The 25,724-nt window shown below is 30.1% G+C and overlaps 1 protein-coding gene across 6 annotated transcripts in view; it reads left to right on the top strand.

Moving 5' to 3' along the window:
• Positions 1–25,724, top strand: part of LOC105207833 (nuclear factor related to kappa-B-binding protein) — a 114,735-nt gene that overhangs the window by 72,047 nt on the left and 16,964 nt on the right. For 5 of the 6 annotated variants that reach the window (XM_039457661.1, XM_039457659.1, XM_039457658.1 and 2 more), the window contains 9 exons: positions 1,977–2,308; positions 3,085–3,339; positions 11,903–12,133; positions 13,521–13,742; positions 14,528–14,910; positions 20,433–20,750; positions 20,946–21,138; positions 21,279–22,110; positions 22,183–22,494. In XM_039457661.1, coding sequence (XP_039313595.1) covers positions 1,977–2,308; positions 3,085–3,339; positions 11,903–12,133; positions 13,521–13,742; positions 14,528–14,910; positions 20,433–20,750; positions 20,946–21,138; positions 21,279–22,110; positions 22,183–22,494 — 3,078 coding nt within the window. The remainder of the gene's footprint in view (positions 1–1,976; positions 2,309–3,084; positions 3,340–11,902; positions 12,134–13,520; positions 13,743–14,527; positions 14,911–20,432; positions 20,751–20,945; positions 21,139–21,278; positions 22,111–22,182; positions 22,495–25,724) is intronic. The other variant, XM_039457660.1, reaches the window with a different exon arrangement.

Genomic DNA, 25,724 nt, shown 5'->3' with positions numbered 1-25,724 from the left:
AATACATTTGCAAATACAATTGTATTTGTACATTGAAAAGAACTATTGACGCAATTGTATTTTAAATCTCAAAACGAGGAGGTAATCACTCCTGAATTCTAGTCTACAACCCGTTAGAAATTCATTGAATTTTTTAAAGTCCAGTGAAGTCCAACACAGTTTAGTGAATTCCAACGTAATCCAATGAAGTCTATGTAGTGGTGAAGTCTTGGAAGTTCACAGCCTAGTGTACACCTATTTTCTGTGTGGTTACCCTCTCGTCTCAAAATTAAATGCAAGTTTTTTTAACAATATTTAACAAAAAAGCTATTAAGTTTTTATATAATAATAAATACGAATTCTTGAAAAAATCCTGTACGGTTTATGAAAAAGAAATATTATTAATTAATTAAATTTTGGTTAGGAATGCTGAAACAACATATTAAAAATTAAAGAAAATTAAACGATAACGTGTTTTTTTATTCAAATTATGCAGAGTTCTTTGATATAGAAAATCGAGAAAAAACCTGATTTATTGAATGTTAAAAAAGAACATTCCATGTACACTCAAAACTATGATTCTTTTATTGAATCTAATTACAATTATGATTTGCAATCATATATGAATGATTGTGATTGATTATGAGCGATGATTATTTACACATTATTGATCAATACCGAAAATCAACGTTAAATTAATTTAACGATTAAAATTACATATTTAAGAACATTTTCCATACACTGCGCATTATTTTTATTTTGTAAAATTTATTGCTATTTGGTTAAAAATATTTATTTGAAATATTTGTAACGATAAAAGTAACGAATTGGTTGTTATTATTGTGAAAATGTAACGACGTTACTGTTACCATTATATACATAAAAAAGTAATGCTTGTTACCTTAAAAAAATGTAACTATAATGTTACAAATAATGCATTACTTCCCAACCCTGGATATAGCATTGATATGTAAAGGTATGGATGAATGAGTATATAAATATTATTATAAATCAAGTTCTCTTCTTGGTTATATTGTATATGCTAAAGTATAAATACATACAGATAAGAGCCTCTCTAATTCTGAAGAACTAGAGAAATTTAAAAACAGTTTTTTAATATTAAATCAATTAGTAATTTAATATTGTGGTGTTACTTCTCTGATTTAATTTAAAAGCTGCGTTACAAGACTGTTGAATGTGCGGCACACAATTCGAAAAAAACAGTAACATTATCTATAAAATTATTATTTGAGTACTAAAACCGGTATTTATAGTCATAAATAATTTTCACTCTTTGATTGAAAGCGTAATTAATTATAGATTTATTCATAAATTTGTTCATTTTTTTCTTTCAAAGATGAAAATTATTTGACTATGAATACCAACCTAAGATCTGCTTTGACTGTTGTTGGCTTATTTCTTGATTTTAATTGTGTTATACACTTTACGATCTTATACATCTTACTTATACATATACGATCTTATATTAGTAGCTATTAATTTATAGATAAACAAACTTGTCTTTTATATGTATGCAAAAGTTTAAGTTGATAGAAGACCATAATTTTTGAGAAATTATATCAACCAACTTGGAAAATATATTTTCGAGAAAAATGCGTTGAAAGTTGACAGAGCGCATTAAACGGCGTTATAACTTAGAAATATCTATTTCTTCGTTATATTTACAAATATCGAAAAACCTAGGAACTTATTTTCGAAATCTTGAATATACAAAAAGATATTTAAAAAAAAATCAATTTTTTTAAGTTTTAGATTAGAATACGCTTTTAAAAATATTTAGTACTAATATATTTTTTCTTAACTTTTTTCTTAATTTTAGAAGAATTTCTTCTAAAGCTAAAAAATTCTTTTCTGGTACCTATTTTAGAACAGATTGTCTAAAAAAAATTTTTTTAAATAAAAGGAATATTTTTAAGCTAAGAATACAACTTTCTTGGTGTATTCAATTGATATTAACTAAATTTTATTATGTATAGCTTCATCCGGAACTGAACACTCAAGGAATCGCGCTCGCTGATCTCACGCAAAGATCGCAAATTGGTCAGAAGCAGAGACTCACGTTTGGTAATTCTATAAAGGTCACATCTGCCAAGAAGAAAATTAAATTAGAACAAAGTTCGTTGTGCCCGCCTGTGCCGAAACTGTCGAATTGCATGAAACACGAGAGCGATAACAGCGATTACTCCCATACAACGGATGACAACAATAGACAACCTAACGTCTTGGATATAGATTACAATAAAATAATAACACCGATTAAATCAGAACCAGAGCCATATGACACGCATCTAGCAGCTAAAAAGAAAATGTAATTATGATTAGTTATGCTCTGGAAAATAAAAAAATTTTTTATGAACATGTTATTTTATTAGATTTGATAAAATTTTTAAATGCATGTGCAACAAAATTTTTTAATTACATTCGCTGAAAAGATTATTTTCCGCGTTTGATATAAAATAAATATTTTAATAATTCAATGAAAAAGTAATAAAACTTCCACAAAAATGATTAATACTATTTAATGAAAGAGTAATGAAATTTTATTGAAATTATAATTTTTGATAAGATTACAATAAAAAAGCATAGATACTTTATAATGACAAAAATTAATAACATTTTAACCCTCAGCTGACACACTGGATGTCATACATCTGGACTGTTTACAAAAATGTTTGGCATTCATAAATCGTTTGTTCCTTCTCTTCTGAATATTTTGAATATATTCAACTTCTCGATTTTCGCACCTGTTTAGTTTTCTTTTTGACCTTCTGGCGTATCGATTAAAAAAAATTGTTTAAATTCTATGCATTACGTATCGAGATATACGCAATTGAAAATGGTCAGCTGACGTACACGCATGTGTGGCAAAATATCGAATCCAATATAGTGTTAGCTGAGAGATAATGAAACTTAGAGTTGTTGATAAAATTAGTGGTCAAAATATTCCAAAATTAAGATAAAGTTCAACAAAATGTTATTGAAATTTTATTAAAATTTCTTAAAAATTTTATTAAAATTTTTTTATCTGTGCATTAGCTAATTATCATAGAATTATAATGCTTCCTTTGTATTTATTATATACAGCAGTCCAATAATTCAAAAGAGTACTAACAAATCACCGGTAATAACTACTATACCAGAAATAAAGAAGGAAGTTGAAGATATAGAATACGAAAAAGTTAAAACTGAATTGAATTTGGGCGTTAATGAGGATATGTTGGCCGAGACTGAGGAAGAGGAAGAGAATGAAACGAAGAAGGAACTTGATTTAGACAGTATTGACATGATGCAGTTACCAATTCAACTTGACGACGGAATCGATATACTCGACGATGTTAAGTAAGTCTACATATGTATAAGATAAAAATTGATAGGATATTACTTAGAAAAAATTGAGAAAAAATCTGAGATTTTCATATGTTTCGCCTTACATACGCATACACGTATGCACCGTCTGACAAAATTGTTTATTTTTTTTTTTTAACAAAATGATTAAAAATAAATATGGCATATATGTTCATGTATATTATTTTGCTTTTTATAAAGAAAAAAAAGTAATGTCAATAGAAAACAATATATATTTTAAAATTGGCGTTATATATTTAATCAGATTTTAAATGCTATATTTTCGATAAATCATAGTTAATTTATATTATTTTGTTTTTAGTACTATCTTTTTCATTCAGATTGCATCGTTAAGAAATTAAAAAATATAATGCAATAAATTTATCTCGAGGTTAGATTTACAATTCTTTAATATTACCTGGAATTATGAGCAAAATTGGAAAATCCGAGAATTCTCTGGAAATTTTTTTACAAAATTTAAGTAAACATTGTTGTTTTTTACAAAAATTAAACAATTCCAAGGAGTTAAATTTTTAGGAAACAAAAAACTTTTTATCTTTAAATTCGTTTTTTATACAGGGTGACCCATTTTAACTTAGGGAGCCAAATAACTCGAAAAATAAGCACACTACGAAAAAATGTTTAGAATCAAAATTTTGTCATTTCGAGGGGGACGTACAATGACGTAAAAATCAGCCCCCCCCCCACCCCTCCCCCTGGGCGGTGAGGTGGGACAAGTTTGAAATCTTAAATGGGAACCCCTATTTTTTATTGCATATTCGGAATCTTTGGCTAAAAACATACAATTTGTCTGAAACATTTTTCTCTATTCATGATAGATGGTGCTGTAATCGACGAAATTCAATTTCTTCGATTTCTCTTACTGAGAACCCACGCTTACGATTCTGCAATAAATTAACAATAAAAATACCACGTTTTCATTGTTAATACTCGAAATTAGTCTTAAAACAAACTTCTCATTTTTTATTACTCATTAATTACTTCTCAAAAACCTGACGAAACTTAAATCGATATACAATTATCCGAATCCACTCTGAAATTTTAAGGTGGAAAATTTTACTCCTAAGGGCACATCTAACAGTATTTCCGAACGATTCCATCCCTATCACACAATTTGTGGAACGGTTTGAGTTTTGTTGGGTGCACTTGTTGGGTGAAGTTTCTGAACACAGTCTAAGAGTTGCGACATGAGAAGGCCACTTTTGATTGGTCCGACATGTTTCAACAATTCCCGCCTATTTTTCAATACCTATATACGTGTTTCTTCTAAATTTCAACAACATATTATAATTAAAACTAGAAATTAACAAATAGATTTCTTACGTTACGAAATAATGCATATGAGAAAAATTGTTTAGTTTAACATTTTTATTATTTTTAAATCTTTATTATTTTTTCCAACAACTTTTACGTACATTTTTAACCCACAAAGCACGTTGCCCTGTATTTCGAGTAAATGTTTTCATGAAATACTCTTTGACTATCGAATTATTGCAAAATGAAGTTGCGCAGCCAATTATTATTAATAATTTTTCAACACAATATTTGTATACGCGTGTTTCAACTTCGTCAACCTAAATTTAACCCTTAAATACACCGATCCTGTAAAATACGGAAACACATTTTTGCGTCTAGGAGACTTTTTCAACTTTGAGAAGCTATAACTTTAATTACAATCAATATTTTTCTACGATTTTTTTTTTAAACGAAAGTTCAAAATCTCAGGAGTGTGACTGCACAATCGGCATTGCCGAAAAATAATTTATTGTGAAGTTATAAAAGAAAAACCATTAAGCAAAAATGAGAAATTGGTCAAAAATCCACTTTTCCTTCAAAAAATCATATCTTTGCAACAAAAAACGTTTAAGGACTTTCAAATACGGCGTTTTAAAGCTAAAGAGTCACATTTTCAAAATAAAATTTGGCAAAGTCATTCCTTTTAAAAAGTATAATTATGTAACATGGAGAAATGAAGTATTTTTGGGTATCTAAAAATCTACTTTAAAAAAAAATCATATTTTTGCAACAAAAAACTTTGAAGAACTTTACAATACGGCGTTTTAAAGCTAAAGATTTATACTTTCAAAAAAAAAATTATATCATTGTTATTTTTATTAAAAAATGTACTTATGTAACAAGGCGAATATGAGGTATTTTTGATTAAATCGTGTCTAAAATTGAAAATTGATGTGTTTCATGATATATTTCGAAAAAACTTTTTTCTACAGTTTTTTATAGTATTTCAACTTTAGACAGAGTATATGCGAGTAACATCCGCAAACCGACCTGTTCAAACGTATTTTGTCCAGCTCTTTTATGTAAAATACTCATAAAAAAAGTTTCACTTACAAACTATATGGGTTGCATTGACCCTAAGAAAACTTTGCTGCCGTGCCGTTCGAATTTTAGTTGACCAAAAAAGTTGATCAATCATATCAATCGAAAGAGGAGCTTTCAAACTTTTTTTACGTCTTGGTCCGAACCTTCTATCTCATTCCGTCTTCACATAGCAAGCGTTCAAAACTTCATATGGGGTCTATCAGACCCACTTATGTGTTTAAGGGTTAAGTTAGAGATGTGTATATTAGACAGAGAGATATAATATATTCCTCTCTCTTTGTCTAATATATTTTTTTTTCTATCATGGATTTTGTTGAAACTATTACCCTGCCTACAAAGTTGGCTCGTGACTCTTATTAGAGAGTCTCTACTAGACTCCCTACATAAAAATCAAATGTTTTTCTTATAATCCTCGCCTTCTTAAATATTGATATTGTTTAGATTTTAAGAATTGTTTGTGTTAGACTAATGATAATTAATTGTAAGTGAAGTCAAAACGTTTCTAATTATAACTTGTTAGTTGTTTAAAGAATATACGTTTTACATTCTTAAAGAGCTCGTTCATGACCTTTCTTTATTTCATAGATAGTATTATTTTTATTTTTATTCTATTTTTAGACAAATGAGCATTTTTCAATTATTGTTTTTTTATAGAATTAATAATGTTAAAGATGAGAAAAAAATGATTTAAAATATAAAACAATAACTTATTTATTTTTTATTTAAAAATTTTATTAAAAAATTGTTCTAAACAAACATATCTTTTTATATTTTTTTTTGTACAAATGTGATAATTTTTCTTCCGACGTATAATAAGTATAAAGTTTTAAGTTTTGATTGATATATTTTTATAGACCCATTTAAAAAAAAAATTAAAATTATCTCTTCAAATTTGTTTGATTCTTGTGGGAATTTTACATTTACTACTTCTTTATGAAATTATACAAATTTTTTCATATAAGTAAGTTACTTTTATTTCAATATTTTGAAAATAAAGATATTTTTAAAATAAGAATGTTCTTTGTTTTGTTTGTAACGTTAATTTGTCGATTTAAAATGAAGTTAGCAGACGGACTGTATAAAGAGAGAAGCGACATCGAACCGCCACCACAACCTTCAGTATCTTATTGAATCCTCCCACCACCTCCAGTACTGTCATATTGAGATTGCTCTAATGTCATCAAACATCATTTAATATAAACATTCCGCTACTTGAAACACTCTGATACCTCAAACTGTTACACAATCATAAATGACGTATTTTAACCATGTTTGTCTTCTCATTCAATTTTGCATAACTTAACCATTCTACAAACAGAAATAAAAAATAGTAAAGCTAGAGGCAGTCACGGGTGATTGCGCGGTAAAGAGAGAGAAGGAGCAGTGTCTACCGTCCAGCGCGCTGGTGCTCGATTACCACACGCGAAGCCGCGCATGTACGTGTCTCGAACTTTACTAATTTTTATTTTGGTAACTGAATAATGAAAAATAGTAAAGGACTTTTCTTTTCAGTATGACTTCCTCTATCAACCCACGAGAGCGTGAAAGGTTATTTTCTGAGTCTCTGTATAGGACTCTATTGGCAGACGACCTAACACGCAGCGGTTCTCTACTAGGTTTTTGCTCACAGCGTCTGCTGCGTTCAAAAATTATTTTAAGCACACAATTTAACAGTATACATTATATACCACTACAGAACAGTTGTACAAAATGACATTTTAGGTTTAACAAAAAAAACATACTAAAAACAATATATATATAATGTTCTGAGAATTACAAGCTGCATTCGGAAATAAATTTCCGGAATATATTTATATCTCTGTTTCTAAGAGGTCCCTTTTTTTAAACTTTGCCCACACTTTTGGGATAACATTAGAGAGTTACCAGTAAAATTTTAAGGAAAGGTCCTCTCAGAAGCCGAGTAATAAATAAATTAATTTTGAAGCTGACAAAAAGTTGCTCAATTTGACAATAATTTATTTATATCTTGACTTCTAAGAGGGTCCTTTTTTTAAACTTTGCACACCCCTACGGGATGATATTAGAAAGTTACCAGTAAAATTTTAAGAAAAGGGCCTTTTCATAACCTGAGTTATAAACAAATTTATTTCTAAGATAGACGACAAAAAGTCGCTCAATTTGACAATAATTTATTTCCCGAAATAAAGGGCCCTCTTAAAATTCGAAATATAAATAAGTTATTGTCAAATTGAGCGATTTTTTGTCATCTATCTTCAAAATTAATTTATTTATTACTCGGCTTCTGAGAGGGTCCTTTTTTTTAAATGCCAGTGATAACTCTATAATGTTATCCCGAAGGTATGGGCTAAGTTTAAAAAAAAGGGCCTTCTAAGAAGCAGAGATATAAACATACTTCCAGGAATTTATTTCCGAATACAGCCTATAATTCTTAGAACATTATATATATTGTTTTTAACATGTTTTTTTGTTAAATCTAACATGTCACTTTGTACGATTGTTCTGTAATGGTATATAATGTATGCTGTTAAATTGTCTACTTAGAATAATTTTTGAACGCAGTAAACGCTGTGAGCGAAAATCTAGTTGACAACCGCTGCGTCGAGCGTGTCGCGTGGCGGCCTACTAGCTTCAGCGTCATCGATTTAAATGTACTTAATAAATATAAATATATAAATATTACATTACTAAAAAAAATTACTTTTTTTTACGAGTAAAGCTTTTCATTGGGCCGCCTCAGATTTTAACCGCGTCTGGTTTTTCCAAATCTATTTTGAAGGAAAGCAACAACCTAGAAAAATTTCTTCCTGAGAGTAAATGGTTTGCTATGGGCTTAGAAATAAATTTTTGAGATTTTTCGGTATATGGACCTCATTTTCTCTATATTTCAGGTCATAGCTCATGAATGACTGATTGATTTTCAATTGCAAACGAGCATTTGAAAGCTGAAAATTGTACAAAAATTATGAAAAAAGTAAAAAAATTAAAATTAAATTTTAATTGTTATTAAACTTTTATTATTATATTTATTTTTTATTTTTCAATCAATTATAATGTTTCGCTGTTTTTAATTTGGTGGCATATTAAATGGATGGTTATTTGGAACTCTGAAAATAGATTTAAAAAATCACAATTGTCAGGAAATTTATATAATTAGTACCTTACGATTAGTTGTCTATTTAATAAAAGTTTAATAACAATTAAAATTTAATTTTAATTTTTTTTATTTTTTTTATATATAGAATTTTTGTATGATTTTCAGCTTTTAAATGTTTGTTTGCAATTGAAAATCGATTTAGTCATTCATGAGCTATGACCTAAAATATAGGGAATATTAGATCCATATATCGAAAAATCTAAAAATTTATTTCCATACCCACAGCGAACCGTTTATTCTCAAGCGGAAATCTTTGTATGTTGTTGTTTTCCTTCGAAATAGATTCGGAAAAACCATATGCGGTTGAAACCTAAGACAGCCCAATGAAAATGTTTACTCGTTAGTAAATTTTTGTTTATGTTAGGTTTAAACTGTAATTATTCAGCGAATAATTAACGTAAAAATAAATTCAAAAAAAGGTTTTACAGTACAAACTTTACTATAAAATGTTTTTGTTTAATTTTTATTTAATTTAATACTCAAAGGCGTAATCATTACTATGTACATATTAGTTTCTACTTTAGTTTTCTTTAGCCGCGTACATAAATTTAATTAATAAATCTTATTTGGACGAATAAGCAAAAATTAATTAATGTCGTGACGTTTAACCATAAGATGTTTAAATCCGTTAAATTGAAAGTATTTATAGAATTAAATAACAATATCAAATTGCTGCGTAGATATTGATGAAAACAATACAAACTTGAATCCGGGGAATAAAAACGCTGCATCCATTGTCAAATAAACGATTCAAATGAATTTTTTTTTAACGCCCGGTTGTCACTGTTTTGCAGAGGTTTAAATTTGTCCGATTTTCATGTACTCTCAGTCCAAGTAAATTGAAAAATTAAATGTATAAAGTTAAATAATAAATTAATGTAATTAACAATAAAATAAAATGTTTAAAGCTTGGTTTGAAATATTTAAATGACAAATTACATGTTTTGATCTTTTTACTAACGGTCTTCCAATCAGATGACATATAAAACGATCATATCATATAAAAAATTATAATTTAGATTAAGAGTTTAGACTTTCTTCTATTATTAAAATCGCGTCTTTCATTTTTTTCAGACTAGAAAATTTTGCCAAAACTATTTATCCTTGATGTATCTTGTTGAGGGAAATTGTACTTAGATGATCGGGTTATTGTCTGTTATACTCGTATTTAGTACTATTATAAAAAAAGTGATAGTCAAAATATAATTGATTAAAAAGTTAATATTTATTGGAAAATTATTCTTAGTCAATAATTAAAAATTAATGATAATTATTGGAGGCAGTTGTACGGAGTGCACTTTAGCGTGTAATATTATCTTATTTTTTAATGCAAATCTGTCGGTTCAATTTTGCGTTCTATTCTTTTTACAATTGTTTTGAGATTCAACAAACCGTTTGGCAATTGGCGGCAATACTTCTTTTCGCAAAAAAAATTAGATGGGCAGAAGAAAGGAACAGTATTGTGGGAGATAACTCTAGTCGACCAGAAATAAAATTTGTTAAAAAGACAACTGATTTTGTCGTAGCTAGGTCTTAGTGCTTTTATTTTTATTTATGTGATTTTATATACTTATAAATTTCTTACAGTTTTTTCAGGGGGGAATGGGTATATAGATGCAAATCAGCATCAAGTATTATATTAAATTAATTAATTTAATATAAATAGTGATATTACTAATTCTTATTCGACATGCTGTGTTATGACCGAAAATTAATTCGGCGCACATTCTGGTTGAATTCGGAGAAGTATATAAAATCACATAAATAAAAATAAAAGCACTAAGACCTAGCTACGACCGATGGAGGCTTTCTTACTATCATTGTGTTGTTACACTATCGGTCCAATAACATATTTGTAATTTACAACTGTATTTGTTTTTGTTATTCTATTGCATTATATATATTTTTTGTATGGATCTAGTTAATGACAAGGTTTCTCTCTCTCTCTCTTTCTCCCCTCTCTCTCCCTCGTCCCTCCCCCCTCTCTCTCTATTCCATTTTTTCCGAAATTTCCTGTTTAACGGCTTGAGTAACAATTTGAATGAGAATAATAAATTAACACATAAGTAGCACTAAATTTTTGACCTAGTGGGAACTTGATTTGCGATGGTGAGGAATCCAGCTTAATAGAGGGTAGAACCATGAATTTCTTTTAAACGACATATGATACAAAACTATTTTGCACAAAATGAACACTAAATAGTTTGATAGGTCCGATTTGATTTTGTTGATTTGGTCCTGCTAGTTTGACAGAGATAGGCAAAGGTTATTTTCCATCTAGAACACAATGATGTTACTTTGTGTTCTACTGTGTAAGGTTTTTGTTGGAACACAGTTGGAACTCGAAACTTAATTTTTGATATTTTAGTGACTGAACAATTAACTTTCTCTATATAACTTATTTCTAGATTATTTTTATATTATGAACGAACATAATTATCGCATGTTAAATATAAAATATTTTGGAAAATTAATAATACATGTATAAAATTACACATTTGTACTTAGCTTTTTATAGTGTAAAAAGCTTTTTATAATATATTAATGATATCGTATGTACAAATTAAAGGAACTGAAATGAAATATAATATGTCACACCTATTGTTCCCTTAATATTTTACCATCAGATTATTATTTGTTTCAAACCAAAATGATTTAAATGGAAAAAAATTTGTAATTTTGGGGAAGCCGTAAAAGACCATATTTGTTCTTCCATGCAAGACCGAGATTGTCTTATGATTGAAATTCCGAAATTATCCAAAATTTTGGAAAAAAATTATAGAAATTCGGTGATGTCTTACTTCATTAATTAACAACAAAATTTGACAGGTCACATTACTGCTTGGATTTTAGTATTAAATTCCCAGTGAGAAATGATAATAGAATCGATATCGATTTCATTATCATTTCTCACTGGGTTGGGCACAAACTTCCTTTATTCACTCAATGTATCGAGAATATTATTTATTATATTATAATTTCTTGTTTACATATAAAACAATGATTGTTAAATGAAAAAATTAATTTGTTTTAATTTGATACTTAATATTTTTTGTGCAGGTGCGAAGACGATAGAGTTATATCGATACCTGAGACGAAGATGACTGTATCGTCCAATGAAGATATAGATGCTAACAACGGAGCAGAATTGATGCAAGAGACTCACACGTGCTTCTTCTCTTTGTTGCGTGATGCTTTTACCTCAAAGGGGGAGTACCGAATGAGCTCAGCTGAAATGAAAGAAGCGATAACGCAGTGGCAGGGCAATCCCATTTCACCTTTGAACGACTGGTAATATCAAATGCACTTTTGCAATACGTATGAGCGTCAGCACATGGGGAGAATTTTCTATTAGAATTTACTTTTAAAATTATGGTAGTTGAATTTGTAGGACAACTTTGAAGAATTTTACTACAATATTAGTAAATTTGAACGAAAGAAGTTTGCCCATTTTGAGCTATCCAGTCATCGATTATATATCCAGTCATCAATTATATATAATTTTGTAGATTATAATGATAACATTATAGAAAATATAGATTTAAATCCTCAAACCTCCGTCGAAAGTAGTTCTGACCTCCTAATGGTGTCATTTTATTTGTTTGACGACTTATCATCAGAACTATCTAATACAATATTACGTTCTGCTATAATATAGACATGGTATTGTGTTTTATTATCCATACCTGGACTATATTTGAGCTTTAAGAAATATTAGATGTATACAGAATGTCTCATTTTAACTTTTGCATCGAAATATCTTGTAAAGTATAAAAGATATGGAAAAATGTTTCAATCCTACAAAAGTTGTAGGATTTGAAATTGGACATAAGAAAGTTACAGAGCTTGAAAGTTACATTATACTGTAAGGCCTTATAACTTGGAAACTTAATGAAAAGTAACTTACTTATACAGATTTGAAAAGATTTTGACACCAGCTATTAGATTTTGAAACCAAAAATAGGGTATTTTATTTTAAAAAATTGATATGACCTTGACCTAACCTTGGTGGCGCTATCCAAGATCAAACCAATGGTATTTTCTTATGTCCCCTTTCGAACTTTACAACTTTTGTTTGAAACGTTTTCCTATATCTTATACTTTATGAGATATTTTTATGCGAAAGTTAAAATGGGGACTCTGTATACAGAGTGATTCTTAATGGTTATACCTACTTTTTACCATAGGAGCACGGATTTGTAATTTCTAATATTATATTAGAAATGCAAATCCGTAAGTAATGCTCCTATGGTAAAAAGTGGGTACAACTATTAAAAATCAATCCTGTATATCCACTGTTTCTTAAAACTGGAATACAGTCTAGGCATATTAATAAAGCACGACACCATGTCTATATTGTAGCAGAACATAATATTTATCGTATTTGACAGCATTGATATTGAGCTGACAAATTAAAATTTGTTGAAAATTAAAATCTCAAAAATTACAAATAAAAAAACATTTTTTTTTTACCTGCTACACTCCGAGAGCCCAATTCGACACATTTTACCCATTATTCTCTTTAATCAAACTTTACTAAAATTTTATTAAATTTACGTAAAAATATAATAGTTTTTTTAAATCCACGTTGTCCTATAATTACCATGATTTTAAGGCTAAATTTTAAAAGAAAATTCTCTACATACAGTATTTCTTAACGAATTATGCAACGTTGCAGGTATTCTCTGGTACCTTCATGGCCTACATTGGTACCACTAGCTCTAGGATTTCTTGCAGGCGAATTAACGTATTCTCAAGATTTGGATCAACGGCAAGAACGAGATCAAGAACTTGTACCCTATCTAGAGAATAAGGGCCGCGGTGTATATGCGTGGATCGGCGCTGGAAGAGATTCCGATGCTCGATTGCAAGACTTATGTACAAAATTCCTTATGTATAAGTAAGAATACTGGAAAATACTTATATTTTTAATCTTTTTAATTGCTATAGATTATTATATATTATAGACTGTTATCGATTATAGTGGAATTAAATACAGGTGTATTTTTTTTTAACCATTTAAATTTTTTGCTGATTGAATATAGCAAAGCACGAAATAGCATTTAAGAAAGATCAATAACGAGCAAAGAGAGATTATATTAGATATGTTAAATTAAATGTTTATATATAATTATTATAAATTAAATGGAACGTTTTCTTAACTTACAACAGAAGTGTCCGCGTTTGATTTTTATGAGCCTTTAATATGTTGTACAAATAAAATAAGGGATTGTTTTTTATACGTACTCGTTTTCATTTTTATAGGCGTGAAATACCTTTTTAAAGAAAATCAATATTTTTCTTTCGAAGCAAATATTGTTAAAATTATAAGAGATAGAAAAAAAATGTTTTGAATGAAAGTTAAATGGCTTGAACAGTTTATAATGGTGATACAATTTTTTTTATTAAACAAAAATTTTTGTGTTACTGTTATAAAGTACACTTTAAACTATTTAACTTTTATTTATAACATTTTTTTTCTATCTGTTATAGTTTCGACAATATACGTGCTTCAAAAGAAAAAATCAATTTTCTTCAAAGAGGTGTTTGAACCTTTAAGTGTAATCACACAAATAATTAAGAAAGCATTAAGTACAGTCGAGGCTCTTTGTTGTTTATTTTATTATATTTTATTTTTACTTATTTATTATATTTTATTCAACAAGAGTAATTGTACTTTTACAGAGACATGTTGACACCGCCATATACTCCGACTACTAGTACTGCGACAACCACGAAATCGCAGCAATCTCAACTCACTTCGAATAATAACGCAAGCAATAACAGCACGATTGTTACCAGCGGAATCTTGCAAGGTGGTAGAAGTGGAAGTCCTACATTGGAATCAACTAATGTGGACGCTAGTGCCGCCGGAACTGATTGGGAGCCACCTCGTCCGCTGTTTCCCACAGAATGGAAGGTTCGTCAGTCTACGATAGAGGAACGCGAAGAGTTTCGAAGACAAGAACGTATGCGTTACGCCGCGCCTCATAAGGCGTTCACTTATCGCATGCATGGTTACGCGTCCGTAGTCGGTCCTGTCAAAGGGATTTACCAGCATAACGTTGGTACGTTTGATTTGCACTTTATAATGTAGAAATAATGCTAGATTTTATTTTCTAAAAGTTTATTAGAAATTATGACTTGATAGATTTGCACACTCGATATACAGGGTGATTTAGAATAACCTTATGTCCCTGAAGAGACTTATTCCTGAGGTTATTCTGAAACGACTTTTTCTTTGGTAAAAATTTGTCCGGAACTTAAATTTTAAATTATAAAAAGAAGTGGTTATTCCATTGCCGGGCGCGTATAGCAGATAGGCAGGGTCGGCGTAACTCGTCCGATACGGACGATTATATGAAACTCAGTGATTAGTTGATTGTTTGAACACTGCTCTCCCTCTTCCTCCTTTTTTCTTCTCTCCCACTTTTTCACTCCCTCTCTTACTCTCATTTTTTTCTTATTTATTTAGCTACTTATTCACTAACACTTAAATTATTTTAAATTTAAAAATGATATTTAATTATTCGGCGCCTTGTTTCTAATAATTCTGTACATGTAAAAAAATATTTTTAAATCGAAATTAGCACATTTTAAATGCGTGTTTAAAAAATAAACGTGGAGAGAGAGAGAGAGAGAACGTGTCCGAACGTGTTTAAATAAGTTTGAACGTGTATGTATTCACTTATCATCCTGCATAGCGATCAGCATTTATCTTTACGAAGATACAGATTCATATCGAATAAAGTCGAAATTTTCCTTTTTTCTTCTGAAATCACTTTTTGTCACATTCACACCAGTCATTCTTTTGATTGAAAATTACTTAACGAATCACTGTCATCGTCAATTACTATTATCACTACTAATTACGCGTAAGAATTACTTGAAAAAAAAACGCGTATTTACACGACGAATACAACACGTGTTTACAACAAAGAGATTATATTCTCTTTGCTTTACAAGCGAGCAATCAACTAGCGACTAGTTTTATTGGTTATTGTTTGTGATAACACTGCCGAATATGTGATCAGCGGAGAAAACAGCTTTATAACTGTTGTAAAATTCTTTAGCATCATTGGTTTTTAGACAAGAACTAACAAGGAAACCTTCAAAAGTGTCCGCCTCAGATTTATACGAGCTTTTAATATGTTGTAACACAGATAAAAATAGGGACACGTATTTTTTTATACGTACCCTATTTCACTTTTAAAAGGTGAAACATCCCTTTGAAGAAAATTTTTTTTTTTTTTTTTTTTAGGCGTATTTTGTTGAAACTATAAGAGATGGAGAAAAATGTTCTAAATGAAAGTTGAATCGCTCAAAGAGTACTTTATAACAGCGAGAATAATAATTAAAAAAAAATTTTTTTAATACTTTTTTTCATCACTTACCTATTTATCAAAATTTTTATTTTTTTTATAAGCAAAATAAAGCTTATTTTATTACGAATTCAACGGTATATGATAAAGTTATGATGCGACATTTCCATTTTCCAAAAATAATTAAAAACCACTCGATAACACACGTTACGCGAACCCGTCCGTGTACTATGGAAGTGTCTCCGTTTGCTTTTAACGAGCGTTTAATACGTTATAGTACAGATTAAAATAAGGGACACGTATTTTTTTATACGTTCCCAATCTCACTTTTAAGAGGTGAAATACTCTTTTGAAAAAAATAGGTTATTTTCTTTTGAAGTGTGTATCGTCGAAAATGAAAAAGATAGAAAAAATATTTTAATTGAAAGTTGAATAGCTTGAAGAGTACTTTATAACGGTAATTTAAAAAATTTTTTTTGAAATTTTTTAAATATTTTTACCTACCTTTTACCTATTTTTTTTCCAAAATTTTTATTTCTTTTTATAAGAAAAATAAAGCTTATTTTATTATAAATTCAATGGTATATGACAAAGTTATGATGCGACCTTTCTATTTTCCTAAAATAATTAAAAATCACTCCATAACGCATGATACCGCCTACCCATCCGTGCATTCGATATTACTTCACAATAAAACGGATTTGTCTTGTATGGCGTTGACTGCGAAAGAGTATTGAAGACAAATTAATACAATACAATAAATGTTGAAATAAGAGTTTTATAATAATAATATTAATAGTAGTAATAATGAAATAATAGTGACTTTTTTAAACCGCTAAAATTAGTCAATTTTTTGATAATATGTTACAGTATGTACGGAAAACGAATTATAAGTAAAGAAATTATTATTTATTCATAACTTGTTTTTAATTGCAAATATTTTGATTACTTCAAAATAAACTGCCACCACACTGAAGAATAATAACATCTACGGTGTTGTAAGACATTAATTTTTTGTGTACAAAATAATAAATATAATTAATTAAATATAATTAATATAAGTTACACATTTATTTACTGGTTTATATGATTCGACTAGAACATTTGTTCTCTTCAATCTTTTACAGACAAAGAGACTCGGTTTATAAAAAATTATTACTCACACATTCCATACCTTTACTATCTAATGTCAGCTCATCAATTTAAAAACAAGAGAACATAAAACTAATTTAAAAATTAGTTAGAAATTTCATCTTTTATACTGATTTATACAATTCAATTTATGTGTTTATTATATAGAAAATTTGATTAGTGTAGAAATATACATAATGACGCCACTTGGCACGTACATTTTGGATCATTTCTTACCTTGAAATTTAATTTTTACGACTTGGCAGTATTGATTTTAATATGTATATATTTAAGTGTTACATAAATGTTTTTTTCGACGTGTGTGATTTTATGATATTTACGCAGACTGTCTTTGTCGTCTCCTATTACTAAAAAATACGAGTAAAACATGATGCGTAAAGTATTGAGCGCACGCACCATATGCTTCTGGAGAAATTTTTAATTATTTTTGTAAAATGGAAAGGTCGCTTCATAACTTTGTCATATACCATTGAACTTATAATAAAATAAACTTTATTTTGTTTATAAAAAAAATAAAAATTTTGAAAAAATAGATAAGTGGTGGGGAAAAGTATTTAAAAAAAATTTTTTTTTAATTTTTTTTTACTGTTACTATAAAGTACTATTCGAGCCATTCAACTTTCATTTAGAACATTTTTCTTTATCTCTTATAGTTTTGACGATATACGCTTCGAAAGAAAAAAACCGATTTTCTTTAAAAGAGTGTTTCATCCCCTAAAAGGGATTGGGCACGTATAAAAAAACGTGTCCCTTATTTTTATCCGTATTACAACATATTAAAAGCTCGTATAAATCTGAGGCGGACACTTCCGAAGGTTTCCTTGTAATTATAAAACTTAACCATAATAATTAAATTTAGCATAATTTAAGTATCATTGAGTGAGTCGATAAATAAATAAAAAAAAAATGATAATGGGAGAGAAAGAGTAAAAAAAAGCTAGAGAGAGTGAGGGAGGGAAAAGGAGAGCAGTGTTCGAGCTGTCAGCTACGATCGTCTCACGTAATCCCGTATCGGACGATGAGTTGCGCGGGCTATGCCTATCTGCTTATATGCCTAGTGATTGGATAACCAATTCTTTTTATAATTTAAAAACTAAGCTTCGGATAAATTTTTGTCGAAGGAAAAGTCGTTTTAGAATAATCTTAGGAATATGTCTTCTCAAAGACAGAAAGTTATTCTGAATCACCTTGTATACAGACAATTACCGTATGTATCAAGTGTACAAACCATATGATACTGATTATATACAAAATATAATATAATGCAGTACAATAATATAAACTATAAAAAATTGAAAATAAAGGTTACTAGCAATGAGAGTCAGCGCAGGTATAGCTGCACAATCACAATTATTAATATAATTATAAATATTTATTTATCTTAACAATAGGTTTAACAATAATATTTTCTTAATATACATATTGTTGGGATAAATATCATATGCCTCGGTGGTCAAACTGACTAAGATGCCTAAACTGAATGTAAAGATCTAGGTTCCAAACTTGGCTTAGATAATATTTTTTTTTTTTTGTAAGAGATTTTTCACATTTTTAGGGGAGAGGAGTAATCTTATAAATGCTTATTAGTATCAGTAGGGAAGAGTGGGGTAAATCGGACCTAGCTGCAGTTTTTGCTCTTTATAAGACACAAATAAAATCCGATTGTAAAACTGAAGGTGCCAATGGAAAGATAATTTAATTTCCTTCATTTTTGCTTCAGATCAGATTTTGACGTATCTCTCATCTGTGTTGAACTATAACGGAAAATGTAAAAACGCTTTCTCCGGTCCGATTTGGAACTATTGGTTTCAAATCGGACCACCCCCTGGTCCAAATCAGACACTTTCATTTTTATCAGCTTTTAAATAAAATTTCAAAAGATTATAATGTATTTCTTTAGTATTGAATAAAAACGAACAATTTGACAGTAAAAAATAAAAATTTTATTAAAAAAAAACAAATTAGTGACAGTTTATATAGTTAGATTTTTCTCGGTCATGTTATGATATTGTTATTATATAATTAAAGTTGAAATCAATAAAATTCAATTATTCTGAGTCTGATGACTCATAATATTTTACTAATTTAACATTTCTAAGACCAGATTTGGTCGGCCGATTACCAGTGCTACGATGAGGTTGCAATCCGACGTAAAAGTCCGATTTAGACAAAAGTCTTTTCAAACTTTGGAACAATTTTTACAATAAACCGCAAGAGAGATCACAAAATAATTTATATTTTTTAATTTTACACTCTTTAGTTATCTTAAATCAATTATTTTTCAAATTTTTGACACATTTAAATAATGATTTACAAGGATTTTCTTTTTTAAAAAAATTTTCGCACGTTGGCTGAAAATACATATTCGCGTCTATTCTGTGAATGATATAACAGAGAACTATCAAACTGTTACATGTTCGGTGTCTTATAAGGACTTTACATTATAAATGGCAAGTAAATCGGCTTAACCGGTTCATTTAAATTAAAAAGGTCCGATTTGGAACACGGTCCGATTTACCCCACTCTCCCCTATTATTAAGTTTGTCAATTTAATTTTATTACTTTTCAGATTCAATTTAAGAAGTGTGTTTGAAATCAAAAGTAACGGCGCACTGTTCAAAGAATTAGAAAATGTATTTAAAAATTCTACATTACACAAACATTATTTTCAACACTAAGATCCTATTCTTTTTCTCAAAGAGACTGTGACCGTATATTGGCCATTTCTCGATTTGAATTATGTTATACAAATCATGATTTTAATTACTATTTTGATTTATATTTAAACCATTCTGTATAAACTCTGTTTAAACTATTCTATTATAAATCATTTATAAAACAAACATATTTCTCTTATAAACGCATATATTATTATAATATTTTTACATTTAGCAATAATTAAATTTTATTTTTCAATTAAGAAAGGATATTCTTGCAAGAGTATATTTTTATATAAATTTTTAATATATATATAAAATTTAAATTTTTTAAATTTAATATTCTCTATTAAAATTTTTTGGTACAAGAACTGCTGTTTCATGTTTTATAAAATCTTTTGTAATCATAAATTTCTTGTTTTAATGAAATGAAAAATTAATCATGTCATTTGCATTAAGCTTCAGGACAAACAAAAGCGCGAGGACATTCGCTGTTGGTGCCGGATCGTCCAAACTTCGTGACAATTTTAGCGTTAGTCAGAGACGCCACTGCCCGACTTCCTAATGGTGAAGGTACTCGAGCCGACATTTGTCAATTACTGAAGGACTCGCAATATATCATAGAACAAGACAATGATGAGAAGGAGGGATATCTTCATTCTGTGGTGTCAGGAGCGCTCGATAGATTACATTACGAGACAGATCCCTGTGTTAGATATTATCCTCGTCGGAAGGAATGGCTTTACCTCCACCGAGGCCGATCCGAATCTGAATTTGGTTTGTTCTCGTCTATCTTGATTTATTTATTTATCTTAATTATTTTATATATTTAAAAAAAACATTTATATAAAATAAATATAAAATTTTATAAAAAGTATATATTTTTTATATAGTTGTTATAATTTGAATAGTTCCGAAATATTCATAATTTTAATTTGTCCGTGTGATGAACATTTTTTTATCTTTTTGTAGAAATGGTTCATCAACAATTACAAGGTATTGCGAAAAATAAGAAAAGTGTCGGCAGTACATCGCGAAGTAAAGTAGTACAACCAATCCTCAAGTCGACTAATGTAAACAAGGAACAATCTTCGAGTACTAAAGAAGTTATTCTCAAAAAGGAAAGACGCGTGACAGCTGTGCCTACCCAACCTGCTATTCCCAAGTAATCATATTTTATATTTATTGGAAAGTTAATTGTATTTAAGAAAAAAATGAATAAAAATAAATATCTAAATATAAAATAAATTTAAAATGTATTTAAATATTAAAATTAAAATATATTTGTTATTTCTTTTTTCACAGGAAAGAACAGCGTAAAACCGAGGAGAAAATTATTCCCGATCATTCTATCTCCACCGAACATTCCGTTAATACTAATGTAGAAATGGCAGTTAACGCCATAACGTCAGCGATTTCTACGGCTGAAACTCCCGTTTCCGTCGCATCGATCGTGGCTTCCTCGACTACGGTTACGAATGTAGTGAGCACAGAACGGGATAACATCGCAATGGACACGAAGTCGCAACTTGCTCCGATAACAATGGTTAAAAAGGCATCTACCGTCGGAGGAAAACCGATTGCTGTACTCAAGACGAATGCCTCGCAGAGTCTATTACAATCGAATCAACCCAATTTCCCGCATCACCAGATTCAAGTTTCAACGTCTGCCGGCTTGCAAACTATTCGTTTGTCCGGACACTCTGTGTTACAGTCCGCGCAGCAATCTGCTTCAACTAGCAATAGTTCTAACGTAGTGAACGGAACTACGACGAATCTAACGACGATATTACCGTCTACAAAAGCACAAAATCAACAGCAGCAATCGGCTATAGTAACGAATCAAGCAGGAAAAAGTATTTTACAAACTACTAATATAAAGCAACAGCAATCGCAACAACAGCAGCAACAACAGCAACACGTGTTACCAGGCAAAACTCTTCTAGCGTCACAGATTAAATTAGTTAGCTCAAGTCAAATTAAATCGTTACTCACGAGCCACGGTCTTCAGGGTCAAACTATATTTATCAAACAATCTTCACCATCGAATAATCAATCACAGCAACAACAATTACAACAGCAGCAGCAACAACAGCAGCAACAGCAGCAGCAGCAGCAGCAACAGCAACAACTCAAGGTATCTTTATGAAACCTTGCTATTGTATTACATTTATCATTTGTTGTTACTTGAATATTTCTTTGATTTCAGCAGCAACAACTCCAGCAGCAACGGGTCACAACTAACCAGCAACAACCTATACAACAAACTCCGGGGATGCAACGTATAATTGCGCAAATTGGAGGAAAACCGATCGCAGTGCAGATTCAACAGTCACCTCATCATCAGCAGCAACAACAACAGCAAAAGATACTCGCAAAAGTTTTGACAAATAGTGGCGGAGGACAAATTATTTCTGTCGAAAGTTTGCTAGCGCAGAAGGGATTGAAATTGGCCACTACTACCGGTCACACTAATCAGCTTAATAGACAAGGCAAACAAGTTATACAAGCTCAGTATCAGGTAAGTGCATTTTACGTGTAACGAAAGAGTAAAATCCATAAATAAGAATTTTTTAATTTAAAAGCGGAGATGTAAAACAATCTAATTTGTATTTAAATGATGGAACCTTTCTGAAGCATGTTTTCTTATTGATGCGTTGAATCATTAACAAACGTATATTTCAAAATGGATTGATGAGAAAGTATTGAAAATCGCATTCAAAGCAGCAAAATTTCGTCAAAATCTAAACGAAAACTCGAGAATATATGACATCTTGTTACCTTCTTTTTATTTTTATCATTTTCTATCTAACTCTTCTATTTGCACGCGCGTGCGTGTGCGAGTGTGTGATGCGCGCATGGATGTACAGGGTGTTCCGAAAGTGCCAGGATCCCTTAACATTTCGGAAACTAAGCGTTTCCGAAAGAAATGTTTTAGACAAAAGTTGTAGGGTTTAAAATTTATTTATTGATACTTACAATTTGATCTTGGATGGCGTCTACAAGGTCAGGTCAAGATTAAATCGATTTTTAGTACACCTTTCTTTAACCGTTAAACCTCATGATTCGGAAAATACTTAAGGCTCCGCCGCAGCCATATTGAAGTCATGACGTCATAAGCGAGAAATCATAGGAAAGTTTTATCCGTGTCTTAAATAAAGAAAATTAGGAAACAGAACAATGTAATTGCTTTAAAATACTTATAAAAATGGATTTTGATTATCCTTTTTTTGCCTAACAATCAATAAATAATTAAAAAGCACGTAAAATAAAGCCTATTTAAACAGCAAAACACATGAACAGTTTTTGAAAGAGGTGAAAAAGATGCATTTATGTATGAAATTCAAAGAAACTTTACTTACGGTCTATTTTTACGAATTTGGTAAATGCGAGAGAAGTCTCATTTACATAATGAAACACATAATAATGAAATGACGTGCAAGATAAAATTTCATTGTCAACCTGTCACGTTTCAAGCTTATTAGTTCTAATTTTGTCTGTGACGGTACATCGTCAACGCAAAGTTCTCGGCTGTGCGCCAGGAGCCTTAATGAAAAATAACTTTATTTTAGTGTTTTGAAAAGCTCTTGACATCAGCTATTAGATTTTGGAATCAAAAATAAGGTATTTCATTGAAAAAATCAATTTAATCTTGACCTGATTTTGGCAACGCCACCCAAGATCAAACTGATAAAATCAGTAAATATATCTTTTTAAACTCTATAACTTTTGTCGAAAACATTTCTTTCGGAAACGCTTACTTTTCGAAATGTTAAAGGGTCCTGACATTTTGGAACATTCTGTAATTCATGCGCGCACCAGACACGGCAGATATACACCCAAATAGTGTTTGAACGGCACAGTAACTGCTCGTTACTGGCACGAGCTGTGAAACGTTTTTTTACATAAGTAAATTTTTTATTTGACAAAAATTAATAAAGTTTATATGTTTTAATAATAATTGAGGTTAATTAATATATAAATAAATACACACACACATACACACGCGCGCGCGCGCGCGCGCGTGGTTTATCGGTAAAGTAATGAAACTGGCCGTCGTGCGACGCTCCAGTCGCCAGCAACACGTTTCCTGTAAACGGGATTTGTGTTGAGGGATTTAAATTATGCAACGCACCAGGCGGCAGCCGCGTTCGAGCTCTGACATAGTGAGGATTACGCGTGGCGCAAAAGCTGTTTTTGAATATTTGTCACGGCAGAAAAATAGAGCATTCGCCGAAGCAGCGATTAATTTTTGATTTTACCTGGGCAAAACCACTTTCGAGACGATTGCCTTGGTTAATGTGGCTTACAAAAACGATGCTCTGTCAAAGGCTCAGATTTTTCGGTGGTTCAGTAGTTTAAGAACGGATGGGAAACCGTTGAAAACATGGAGCGATCTGGACGCCGTTCAAGGAGTGGTTTGGATGAAAATGTTGCCGAGTACAGGCACATTTTTATCTAAACTATTTGTTGAAGGTTGTCCAAATCGCTCCATGTCTTCAACGGTCTACCGTCCGTTCTTGAACTCATTGAACCACCCGAAAAACCTGAAACCTTGACAGAGCATCGTCTTTATAAGCCACATTAACCAAGGCAATTGTTTTTGTAAGTCACATTAACCAAGGCAATTGGAAGCGGTTTTGTTTAGGTAAAAGCAAAATTTAATCGTGTATCGCTGTTCCAGCGAACGCTCCATTTTTCTGACGTAACAGAAATTCAAAAATAACTTTTGCGCCACACGTGGTCCTCACTATGTCAGAGCTCGGACGCAGCTGCCGCCTGGCATTGCTTAGTTTAGACCCCCCGTCACAAATCCCACCTGCAGGAAATGCGCTGCTGGCGACTGGAGTGTCGCGCGACAACCAGTCTCATTACTTTACGGACAAACCATGTATATAAGGTACCCGAGTCGAATAAGGCCCACCTAACTTATTTTATTTTTTATAAATTCTATTTACAAAGATATTGAAATAAACTAAATGAGAATAAAATGTTTATTTCAACTACTCGCCAAAATAAAATTATCTTCTATATAAAACATTTTTAAGTAAACAAAAAAGAAATTTTTTTAAACTCTGACATTGGGCCTTATCAAATTCTTATGCTTTTAATAAGGCCCGAATTAAAAATAAATTGAAAATAACAAAGGAATTAAGTATTATTTTCCAACTCACTGTTAAAATGATTATTAATCACAAATACGAAATCCTTTAAGATCTATTATACTAGTAAAACATCACAATTATTTTTAATTTTGTTTATAATTAATATTTTAACTTTAAGAAATTCTGGTTATTTTAATGCAATTTTAGCTTATGGAAAGTTAGTATCATTGAAAATCGTTATTCTCTGTTGCAAGCCACATACATAATAAACAAATGACAATGGCTATAACAATAAATGTACAAGTAGGCCTTATTTATTAATACATTATTTATAAGAAAGTATATTTATTTTAAAAAATTGATATTCATATTTGTTTTTTCCTATAGTTAGAAAGTTGAATAATATTATAATATGTTGTAATAAACTATAAAATAATGTATACTTATTAAATTTACAACACATTTTTATAAAAACGACTGATTTATCCACTTTGTTACAAGCTTTCGTTGCACTGAATAAACGTGTTGCCTCCGGTATTTGCTATGCAGTCTTTATCTACTACCTATGACATATCTTTTAAGCATATATTTTAAACATAAAACGGGTTTTTAAATGGTAAATTGAAAAGTGGGTCTTGTTTAGTAC

Source organism: Solenopsis invicta, chromosome 14 (genome assembly GCF_016802725.1).
Source record: "Solenopsis invicta isolate M01_SB chromosome 14, UNIL_Sinv_3.0, whole genome shotgun sequence".
NCBI classification, from domain to species: domain Eukaryota; kingdom Metazoa; phylum Arthropoda; class Insecta; order Hymenoptera; family Formicidae; genus Solenopsis; species Solenopsis invicta.
Note: the sequence above shows the minus strand (reverse complement) of the source record. Positions and strands in the feature narration are given on the sequence as shown.